General features: G+C 51.9%; 1 protein-coding gene across 3 annotated transcripts in view; it reads right to left on the bottom strand.

The window, feature by feature from the left end:
- Positions 1-12,196, bottom strand: part of OLFM2 (olfactomedin 2) — an 83,940-nt gene that overhangs the window by 52,064 nt on the left and 19,680 nt on the right. Inside the window, exon 1 of one of the 3 annotated variants that reach the window (XM_037992382.2) lies at positions 11,692-12,176. The exons of 1 other annotated variant lie outside the window; for it this stretch is intronic. In XM_037992382.2, the coding sequence (XP_037848310.1) occupies positions 11,692-11,826 (135 nt within the window). In that variant the 5' untranslated portion in view covers positions 11,827-12,176. Of the gene's footprint in view, positions 1-11,691; positions 12,177-12,196 lie in introns of those variants that run through there. One more of the 3 variants, XM_037992381.2, reaches the window with a different exon arrangement.

Here is a 12,196-nt window from a genome sequence, read left to right as displayed (position 1 = left end):
CCATGTTGGCCAGGCTGGTCTTGAACTCCTGACCTCAAGTGATCTGCCTGCCTCTGCCTCCCAAAGTGCTGGGATTACAGGTGAGAGCCCAGGAGTTCAAGACCAGGTGTGAGGATCACCCAGCCTTTTTTGGTTTCTTTTTAGAGACAAGATCTCACTATGTCACCCAGGCTGGGGTGCTGGTGCGATCATAGCTCACTGGAGTCTCAATTTCCTGAGTAGCTGGGATTACAGGCATGTACCAGTATACCTGGCTAATTTTTTACACTTTTTGTTGTAGAGACAGGATCTCCTTATGTTGCCCAGCCTCATCTTGAACTCCTGAGCTCAAGTGATCCTCCTGCCTTGGCCTCCCAAGTAGCGGGGACGACAGGCGGGTACCACCACACCCAGCTAATTTTTGTACTTTTTGTACAGACAGCCTTGATTTCCTGAGTAGCTGGGGTTACAGTCGTGCACCACCATGTTTGGCTAATTTTTACATATTTTGTTGTAGAGACAGGATCTCGTGATGTTGCCCAGACTGGTCTTGAACTCCTGGGCTCAAGCGATCCTCCCACTTCGGCCTCTCAAAGTGCTGAGATAATAGGTATAAGCCACTGCACCTGGCTGTTGCTTTTATCCTTGATAATTCTGCAGCCATGGACAGAAGTGCACATACCCATACTCACAAATAGCTCTGCAACATGTGCCAGTGTGTGAGCCCATGGCCCTCTGTGTGTTCTCCTGAACAGCCAGGTACACACGTGTATGCCCACCAGGAGCCAAAAACATGTTATTCACTAACATATTATCCACACAGAAGGCACACACTTGCGTCCATTCAAGGAACAACTGTGCCCTTCCGTGATTAACTCTCCACACCCATTTGTGTCCAGCTGCCTCCATCCACGAACATTCCTACGCTCCTTTCAGGAGGAACTGGCATCTGTATATATCTTTCAGCTGCCATCTTAGGTCTCCCAACGAACTCATTAGCATTGCGGTGAGACCTGAAATATTCCTGCAGAACTTCTGCTATACTAATAAGCCTGATGTCCTGCTGAGGTCACATGGCACTTACAAGGGCTAACAGAGCCAGCCTTGGCCAGCAGGGTTAGGAAACCCTGGACTCCTGGAATAGCCAGAGAATGTCTGGCTATTTACTCCCAAGAATAAACAAATTTCCTTTCCTTCTCACTGCACCAAGTGCCCCAGCCAGCATCTATCTGCAGAACCAAAGTCATATTTCAAGATACATTTTTGGCCCCAATACTATCCTGGCATCACACTAACGGCTACATCTACTTGTTATTCTACTGAAGGTTGCATTACTCTGATGGGCACTACACTGGGAGCTGCATCACCAGACTTGTCATTATACTGAAGGCCACATCACTATCATAGGCACTACACTGAGGGCTGCATCACCAGACTTGTCATTATACTGAAGGCCACATCACTATCATGGGCACTACACTGAGGGCTGCATCACCAGACTTGTCATTATACTGAAGTCTGCATTACCTGGTTGGGCATTACACTGAGGGTTGGATCATCAGACCTGTCTGAACCATCCTGTTAGTCTTGCCCTTAGGTCTCCAATCCCAGGCTGAGTATTTGTGTGTGTGTGTGTGTTTTGAGACAGAGTCTCACTCTGTCACCTAGGCTGGAGCTCGGTGGCAGGATCTCGGCGCTCAATGCAACCTCCGCCTCCCAGGTTCAAGCGATTCTCCTGCCTCAGCCTTCCATGTAGCTGGGATTATAGGCATGTACCACCACACCCAGATAATTTTTGTATTTTTAGTAGAGATGGGGTTTCACCATGTTGGCCAGGCTGGTCTCAAACCCCTGACCTCAGGTGATCCACCCACATCTACCTCCCAAAGTGTTGGGATAACAGGCATAAGCCCAGCCCAGTGTGAGTATTCTGAGTATTAAACTGAGGGCTTCATAACTAGAAAGGTAAACTTAAGAGGCAACACTTTCCCTCAGCACTGGTAGCTCCTCTGTGTGGGGTGTGAAGGGGCAAGCAGAAGTGGGGTTGAGAAGTGATTCTGAGGTGCCTGGTAGGACTAGAGAGATGAGGAAAATTGGGGACTCTGAAGCCACACACTGGGGGTGGGAAGCCAGAAGACAGAAAAGCACCTATTACATCAAGAGTTGGAATTCTGGCCAGGCATGGTGGCTCACACCTGTAATCCCAACACTTTGGGAGGCCAAGGTGGGAGGATCACTTGAGGACAGGAGTTCGAGACAAGCCTAGGCCACATAGTGAGCTCCGTCTCTACGTAAAATGCAAAAATTAGCCAGGTGTGGTGGTGCACACCATAGTCCCAGCTATTTGGGAGGCTCAGGCAGGAGGATCGCTTGAGCACAGGATGTCGAGGCTGCAGTGAGCTATGATCATGCCAATGCACTCCAGTCTGGGTGACAGAATGAGACCCTGTCTTGGGAGAAAAAAAAAATGTTAGGGCCGGGCACAGTAGCTCATGCCTGTAATCCCAGCACTTTGGGAGGCCGAGGTGGGTAGACAGCCTGAGTTCAGGAGTTCAAGACCAGCCTGGCCAATATGTTGAAACCCCATCTCTACTAAAAATACCAAAAAAAAGGCCAGGCACAGTGGTTCACGCCTGTAATCCCAGCACTTTGGGAGGTCGAGGCAGGCAGATCACGCGGTCAGGAGATTGAGACCATCCTGGCTAACACGGTAAAACTCCATCTCTATGAAAAATACAAAAAATTAGCTGGGCATGACGGCGGGCGCCTGTAATCCCAGCTACTCGGGAGGCTGAGGCAGGAGAATGGCGTGAACCCAGGAGGCGGAGCTTGCAGTGAGCTGAGATCCGGCCACTGCACTCCAGCCTGGGCGACAGAGCGAGACTCCGTCTCAAAAAAAAAAAAAAAAAATCATCCAGGCATGGTGGCAGATGCCTGTAGTCCCAGCTACTCGGGAGGCTGAGGCAGGAGACTCACTTGAACCCGGGAGGCAGAGGTTGCGCCACTGCACTCCAGCATGGGCGACAGAGTGAGATTCCGTCTCAAAAAAAAAAAAAAAAAAGTTGGAATTCAACCTTCCTGAGCCACTAGTGCTGAAGGGGCTGGAAAGATTCAGATTGGTTCATCTTGGAAGCTGTGGATCCTTGTCCTGTCTCTGCTGTTCCTACCAGGAGCCTCTGCCAAAAACCTACCTTGCCATGCCCTTGAGAAGAGATGCTTTACCTGCAGGTACAGGCCTTGGCAGCCTGGCACAGGAGCTATACCCTGAGCAGTCTCAACATGTGCCACATCCTCAGATGTGCTCCACATGCCCCATCGCACCTCAACACAGGCATGCCTTTGCCACGCTCAGACATTCTGCACACAAGACACGCTCTCATCCACTCCAACGCGTCCCTTGGGTTCAGACACAACTGATGGCCATCAGATTCCCCTTACACGAAGGGGCGTGCTTGCCAAGAAGACACGCTCAAACATGCTATGACATGCTCTGATACGCAGGGGACACGCACACACCCAAGCATGCTTTCGCAGGGGCCAGGCAGGTCTGCAGCCTCTGCCAGAGTCTACGCGCCCGTGGCCACCTTGCCCTTCCGGATGGATTGATGGGGCGGCGGGGAGAAGGCTGTTATAAATTAAACATTGAGACACTGTCTGAGCACCGGGCTCTGCCATCCACTCATTGGCTGGTTCCCTCCCAGGAGGCTGCGGGTACGCAAGGTTGGGGAGAGGGCAGGGGAAGTGGCTCGCTTAATTAATTAGTCCTAATTGAGATATCTTTGCAAATATCCCTTTATTGAAGGACACCATTCCATCCGTTTCCTGGGAATTTGTCGCCTCTATTTGTCTCTGGCCCCTGAGTATCGCAGAAATGACAAGACAAGAAAGAGCACTCCCAAGAGCTGCTCGAACCTTAGCTGTGTTTCTGATCATGACAGCAGCACTGAGGGACAGGCGGGAAGGCTCAGAGATTCACAGAGATCCAGGCAGAGGGGCAGAAAGATTAGGCAAGGGGAGATGCGGAAACTCAAATACAAACCGAACTGCAGAGCCAGAGATACGGACTCTGAAATACAGGAAGAGAGAGACGCAGGCAGAGAAAACTTCGCAACTGGGAGGACCAGAGTGGGGACAGATGGACGCGCGGCTAGGCAGACAAACCTCCCCTCTGCCTTTTCCCGCCTGGCTTGGCCTCCCCCACCTCCTGGGCAATCCACTCTCTGCAGCAGCAGCGGTAACAATCAGGCCTGATTCCTTTTGGCCCTAGCTACCCTCCCCTTCCCTCTCCCTCCCCCAGTCACTCCTGCAATCATCTCCCTTGTTCAAAATGAGCTTCTGCAGCTGCAGTCCAGACAGCTGTTCCATCTTGGAGCCAGTACTGGGCCTGGTGGCTGGGTCCTAGAGGGACGCCCTCCCGAGTGGCAGCAAGGGAAGGGAAATGGTGCTGGGGGTCAGAGGGGGCAAGGGGTCACCTGGAGCTTGGGAGTCCACCTCCATCTCCAGTCAACGCTTGGCCCCATCACCAGCGTACCCAGGGGGTCCAGACACTCCCAACGCCTCTCTTTGGGACCCTCAAGAGAGGTGGTCTGGGGCTGGGTGTGGTGGCTCACGCCTGCAATCCCAGCACTTTGGGTAGCTGAGGCGGGTGGATCACTTGAGGTCAGGAGTTTGAGACCAGCCTGGCCAACATGCTGAAACCCCATCTCTACTAAAAATACAAAAATTAGCTAGGTGTGGTGGTGCGCTCCTGTAGTCCCAGCTACTCAGGAGGCTGAGGCATGAGAATTGCTTGAACCCAGGAGGTGACTGGGGGAGGTTGCAGTGGGCCAAGATGGTGCCACTGCACTCCAGCCTGGATGAGGCGAGATTCCATCTCAAAATAAATGAAAAAAAAAACAAACAAACAAATAAATAAGAGAGGTGGTCTGGGTCATCCTGCCCTCTGTCACCAAATCCTCCCTAACATCCAACACAGGTCCTGGCCCTAGAAGCCTCTCTCACTCAAGAATTCTAGTCTGTTCCCCAGGGTCCTCGTCAGGGTCCTATGGTGAGATGGAAACAATCCCAGAGATAGAGACAGACGGACACAGAGGGACATGGAGAGACAGACATGAATGAGATAAAGAGACAGATATAGGCCGGGCATGGTGGCTTACGCCTGTAATCCCAACACTTTGGGAGGCCGAGGTGAGTGGATCACTTGAGGTCGGGAGTTCGAGACGAGCCTGGCCAACATGGCAAAACCCCGTCTCCACTAAAAATACAAAAAATTAGCTGGGCTTGGTGGTGCACATGCCTGTAATCCCAGCTACTTGGGAGGCTGAGGCAGGAGAATCACTTGAACCCAGGAGGCGGAGGTTGTAGTGAGCAAAGATTGTGCCACTGCTCTCCAGTTTGGGTGACAGAGTGACAATCCATCTCAAAAAAATAGAATGAAATCTAAAAATTAAAAAAATCTGAAGTCCCTGAAAAATCCCCCTCCCCACAACATGATATGGTTCCCATCACCTCCCTTTCCTCACCTCCTCTCCCTCTTCCCCTCGCTCACTATGTTGCAGACATGGGCCTCCTCCCTGTTCCCCCAACACGCCAGGCAAGGTCTTGCCTCATGCTCTTTGCAGGGGCTGTTCCCTCTACTTATAACTCTCTGCCTCCTGAAATCCTCCCTCTTCCCCGCTTTACATCCTTCTGATCTCTGCATATATGTTACCTCCTCAGAGAGGCCACTCAATCTAAAATAATTCCTCCCTTATTCTTCTCTTATTTTTTGTTGTTGTTGAGACGGTTTCACTCTGTCACCCAGGCTGGAGTGCAGTGGTGTGGTCATAGCTCACTGTAGCCTCCAACTCCTGGGCTCAAGCAATCCTCATGCTTCAGCCCCCTGAGTAGCTGGGACTACAAGTGTGCACCACCATGCCCAGCTAATTCTTTTTCTTTTTCTTTTATTTCTTTTTTTTTTTTCTTTTCCTAGATGGAGTTTTGCTCTTGTCGCCCAAGCTGGAGTGCAATGGTGTGATCTCGGCTCACTGCAACCTCTGCCTCCTGTGTTCTCCTGCCTCAGCCTCCTAAGTAGCTGGGGTTACAGGTGCCCGCCATCACACCTGGGTAATTTTTTTTTTTTTTTTTTTTGGAGACAGAGTCTTACTCTGTTACCCAGGCTGGAGTGCAGTGCAGTGGCGCAATCTCGGCTCACTGCAAGCTCCGCCTCCCGGGTTCACGCCATTCTCCTGCCTCAGCCTCCCAAGTAGCTGGGACTGCAGGCGCCCGCCACCATGCCCAGCTAATTATTGTATTTTTCGTAAAGACGGGGTTTCACCGTGTTACCCAGGATGGTCTCGATCTCCTGACCTCATGATCTGCCTGCCTCGGCCTCCCAAAGCACTGGGATTACAGGCATAAGCCACCGGGTTTCACCATGTTGGCCAGGCTGGTCTTGAACTCCTGACCTCAGGTGATCCATCCACCTTGGCCTCCCAGAGTGCTGGGATTACAGATGTGAGCCACCGTGCCTGGCTAAAAATGTATTTTCTTTTTGTGTAGAGATGGGGTCTTGTTATGTTATTCAGGCTGATCTCAAACTCCTGCCCTTAAGCAGTCTTCCCACCTCAACCTCCCAAAGTGCTGAGATTACACATGTGAGCCACTGTGGTCAGCCTATTGTAATTTTTTGTAGAGACAGGATCTTGCTGTGTTGCCCAGGATGGTACTGAACTCTTAGCCTCAAGCAATCTTCCCACCCCTGCCTTCCAAAGCTTGAGAATTACAGGCATGAGCCACAGTGCCACTCTAAGAGCCTTTTGCTGAGAGCTGCTCAGCCCCTCCTTATTCTTCCCATAAAGCAAAAGGTCCCCCTCAAACAGCACACCCCTTCTCCATCTCCCCTTCCTTCTCTCCAGCCCCCCAGGAGGAGGGGATGGTTAAGGGTATAACATACAAGATTCAGGTATTTCACTTCAGGCCCTGAAATGATGGCCACAGCTGGCAATACAGCTGACAGCTCTTAGTCTGGTCCTGGATTTATGATCCCCAGGTGAGGAGCCATTCTGCTGAAGGCTCCCGTCCCACAGGGATGGTTTATGGCTGGGAGTTGGCCAAAGGTAGTAGCGGCAGCTTCCTCCCCACGTCTTCCCAGAGATGGTCTGTAACCATAGGAATGTTAAGCTGCTTCTGCAATTCAGGAGGAGGAAGCCAGAGAGAAGCAGGACCCCCGACGCTCTAGGCTCACCGCCACCACACCTCTGAGTTCCTTTTTAAAGCCAAACACCAGCATCCAACCTTCCACCTCCTGACTTTGGGAATCCATACTACTTCGTTTCCTGAACCCCTCAGCCTACCCCACACTGGGACGCTACACCTTCCGACATCTCCTCCTAACTGAGCACCTACTATGTGCCTGGTCACTTTCCATTTGTTCTCCCCAGTCCTGAGGACGGTGAAATGATTTAGACGCTTGAGAAATATTTATTCCAGGCTCAGCTAGAAGGGTAAACAAAACAACCCCTCCTTACTAAACACCTACTATGCACCCGTTATTTATTTGTTTTTGTTTGAAGGAGGAATCCACAAATCCTTATGAAGGTGTGGTTGTGGATTCAGTCATTTGACAAATATTTATTGTAGTCCTACTACACGTCACACCTTAGGGTTCACTAGTGAGCAAAACACAGATGTCTTCAAGGATCTTACAGTCTCATGAAGACTCTAAATTCCCCCTGACTAATAAGGAAATCAAATCCCAACTTCTCAGGAGGTTAAGATGGAGGAATGACTTGGGCCTAGAAGTTCCAGGTGTCAGTGAGCTATGATGGCACCACTGCACTCCAGCCTGGGTGACAGAGTAAGACTCTTTCTCTAAAAATAATAATATTAATAATAATAACAATAAGGAAATTGTGGCTTAGAGAAATTAAATAATTTTCCCCCAAAGTCACACAGCTAGTAAATTACAGCGCCAGAATTCAAACCCAGATATGTCTGACTCGAAAGTCTTATCACTAACTGAGCATCTGCTATCTTAGGCACTGATCTGGGGGTTTTCAAACGTAAAAATTCTTCACATAGAAGAGGCACTTGATAGTCTTGCGGAATAGGCTGGGTGCTGGTGGCTCATGCCTGTAATCCCAGCATTTTGGGAGGCCGAGGCAGGAGGATCCCTTGAGCCCAGGAGTTCAAGACCAGCTTGGGCAACATGGTGAGAGACTCCATCTCCTAAAAAAAAAAGTTTTGTGAAATAAATACAATGGATGGAAGGACAGATGAATGGATGGAGAGGCAGATGGATGGTGGAAGGATGGATGCATAGAGGATAGAAAAAGAGATAGCTGGATGATGGATAATGGATGGATGGAGGGATTAGTGAATGCAAGTATAGAGAGATGGATGGATAGAAGAATGGATCCATGAAAGGACAGAGAGACAAATGATGAATCATGGATAGATGAAAAGAGATGGGTGGAAGGATAAAGAGATGGATGTGTGAAAGGATGGAGGTACAGATGGATGGACAGATGGAATATGGGTGGGTGTATGAGTGAATGGATGGATAGAAAAATGGATGGGTAGATGAAATAATGGATGGATAGATGGATGGACTGATGGAATAATAGGTGGATGGATGAATGAATGAATGGAGAGATGGATAGCAAGAGAGATGGAAGGATGGACGTAAAAATAGATGGATAGGCTGGGCGCGGTGGCTCATGCCTGTAATCCTAGCACTTTGGGCGGCCGAGGCGAGTGGATCATGAGGTCAGGAGATCGAGACCATCCTGGCTAACACTGTGAAACCCCGTCTCTACTAAAAATACAAAAAATTAGCCAGGCGTGGTGGCGGGCACCTGTAGTCCCAGCTACTCGGGAGGCTGAGGCAGGAGAATGGCGTGAACCTGGGTGGAGCTTGCAGTGAGCCGAGATCGTGCCACTGCACTCCAGCCTGGGCAACAGAATGAGACTCCATCTCAAAAAAAAAAAAAAAAAAAAAGGCCGGACACAGTGGCTCACGCCTGTAATCCCAGCACTTTGGGAGGCCGAGGCGGGCAGATCACGAGGTCAGGAGATCGAGACCATCCTGGCTAAGACGGTGAAACCCCATCTCTGCTAAAAATACAAAAAATTGGCCGGGTGAGGTGGCGGGCGCCTGTAGTCTCAGCTACTCAGGAGGCCGAGACAGGAGAACGGCGTGAACCTGGGAGGCAGAGCCGAGATCGCACCATTGCACTCCAGCCCGGGCGATAAGCAAGACTCCATCTCAAAAAAAAAAAAAAAAAAAAAAGATGGATAGATGGATGGAGGCAGGGATGGATGGATGTACGAAGAGATATATGGAAGGGCATAAGGTTGGCAATTTGAATAGCAGATCTCTGTTACAACAATTCTGTGAGGTAAGACATCATTCCAATTTTATAGATGAGAAAACAATAGCTTGGAGTGACAAAGGCAGTGGCCAGAGTCATAGAGCAAGTTGGGGACAAAATCTAGATTCCAACATAGGTCTATCAGACTCCCAAGATGGACACCCTCATGTCACAGTCCCCTCCCAGCCCTCACCCTGAGTACCTTAACATCTCACTTCTCAGATCCCTTTTGACAAAGTATGATGAGACTGAGGGATGGGGTGGTGTCAGGGATGGGAGGGCCATTGGCTTTCAGCAGGTGAATTCATGGAAGCATTGGATGAAGGTGCTGTTAGCTACAAATGGGCCACAGTGGAGATCAGGTCTGGGCACACACACATACACACTTACAGAAAACACACAGCACACAGGGCATCCTACCCATATGTGTACAAGGCAGGCACACACACACACTTTCATAAATACACACTTGCACTTATATGCACACACTTACAAAGACATAACTGTCCACACATATGCACACAAAGATACTTGCACACACGTCTGCACAGATACGTATGCATACACAAAATCAAAACTCATAGACATGCTCTTGCATACTTATGTATGCATTCTGCAGACATACCATATACACACATTTACACACACCTGCACAGAACACATGCACACAGACTCACATGCTTTCGATGGTGGTGGAGGGAAATTTGGCTTCTGATTTCAACGAGATACCATCTCTCTCCCTTCTCAGATGGCAACGGAAAGAAGACTGTGTCATACTCATGTGTAACAAACTCAAATGCACACACGCAATCTTGTAACACATGCAAACCCATAGTCGGGGACAGGCAATTGCAGACATGTCCACACCCAAGCACAGTCACTCAGGGACACACCCACACTCATTCTGGGATGCACCCTCACACACAGGAAGACACACCCGGACCCCATGCCGGCAGTATACATAAACTTTCTCCACTCCCATTCCCCTATATACACATGGAAACACACACATATAGACACACCAGTACATACCCAAATAATAAGCACTTGATGTGACAGACACACAGAAACACACCGTCTCACACATGGGCTGCCAAGTCTAATCTAGCCTGAAAGCTCTTACCTGTGTCAAGCCCACTACTACCCCCACCAGGGGCTGGATAAAGCCTTCTCAGGTGTCCCCACCACCACCACACACACTTGCCTTCCACCCTAGGGAGCAAATCTTCTTTGCCCCCAGCAAGGAGAAAGAAGCTGCATGATGACCATTTGGGGCTAAGCAACGGAGGGCTGGTGAAGAGTTGGGGCTAAAGAAAGGGAGCCCCAGGCATCGCAGCCTGGGTTTGGGGGACGATTTAGGAGAAGCCCCCAAACAGATGGAACAGGTGTGGGGCTACCAGAGGTTGAGGAATAGGAGGGGAGGGGCACATCTGGAGGAGACCCAGGGAAGTTTGCAATGAAGGAAACCCCTCCCCTCTCTCCCCAGGACACACTATGAACCCCACTGAGTTCTCTCCTTCCCAGATCCAGGGAAGCTCTGTAGCGAGGAAGCTGGAGGATAAAGCCACAAAGGGGGATGGGATAGGAAGGCGCAATCCCGGAGCTCCCGGAGGCAGTGTCAGCTCCGGCCCCAGTCTGCGCCCTTTCTACCTCCCAGGGGGGGTGAGTTATGGGGATAAATATTCAGCACATGGCGAGGCAAGAATGGAGGAAGGGGTGCAGGGGAGAGAAAAAGAGACAAAAAGAGACACAAACTCTCAGACAGCGCCACAGAGCCAGAGACAGAGACAGGGAGAGACAGAAATATTAATAGAAAGAGACCCAGAGACGCAAAGCAGGCGAAATGAAGAGACCCAGACAGAACTACTCAGAGACGCCGAGACGCAACCAGGCAGAGACCTTGAAGATGGAGACACTCGGAAACCCCTGGATCCTCCCCTCTTTCAGAGACAGGGTTTTTCTAAACCCCCGAGTCTCACCGTCCTCCCGCTGCACCCCACTCAGCCCGGACTCAGCTCAATTCCGCAGCCCTTGTCGCCTCCGCCCTGGGGCTGGAGCGAGCCCGGTACACTGTTGGCGCTCAGACATTGCTCACTAATAATAATAATAATAAATAATAACAAGAAGAACCATGCCAAATGGCGCGGAGATGGCTGCGGGTCCCGGGGCTCCTTCTGCCTCCACGTCCGACCCTGGAATCCCGAGAGGGCGTCCCCTACCCAGGCGCGCCGGGCAGGGTCGTGGGGAGCACGGGGATAGGGGGGTACAGGTGGGGGCCCCCGGGGGCTGCGGCGGCGGTACTGGCGGTGGCGCCGGCACCACGCCCCCCGGGAGCGCCCCCCGCGCGGCAGCCACTCACGATTTTCTCGGAGGCGCCCGCACGGGACACGGTGCCGTTGAGCCCCACGAGCGAGGGCAGCGTCTGCGACATCCAGTTGGTGACCATGGCCATGGTGCTCAGCACAGCCCCGATCTTGAGCAGCGGCACCGACATCGCGCCCCCGCCTCATGCCCCGCGGCCGCCCGCCGCGCTTCCCTTCTCTGGCCCGCCGCGGGGCGCTCTGTCCCTCGACACCCAGGCGCCCCGGGGGGCGTGGGGGAGGGGGCACGAGCGCAAGCTGCGGGTGGGGGGGTTCCGAGCTGGGGTGAGGGGGGGCTCGGGCTGCGGCTCGGCGCGCCTGGCGGGCTCCTCTTATAAAGCGCCGGCTCGGCCCCCCGCCCCCTCCAGCGCCTCCGCGCCGGGCACTTCCAGCCGCCGTGACGTCACGGCTCCGGCCCGGAGCCCGGCGGGGGGCGGGGGGCGCCCAGACTGCCCTCACCTCCCCACCCAACGGCCTCGCCCGCCCCCCCGCCGGGGACCGCTC

Source organism: Chlorocebus sabaeus, chromosome 6 (assembly GCF_047675955.1).
Source record: "Chlorocebus sabaeus isolate Y175 chromosome 6, mChlSab1.0.hap1, whole genome shotgun sequence".
Taxonomy (NCBI): Eukaryota; Metazoa; Chordata; class Mammalia; order Primates; family Cercopithecidae; genus Chlorocebus; species Chlorocebus sabaeus.
This window is presented reverse-complemented; position numbering and strand designations above follow the sequence as displayed.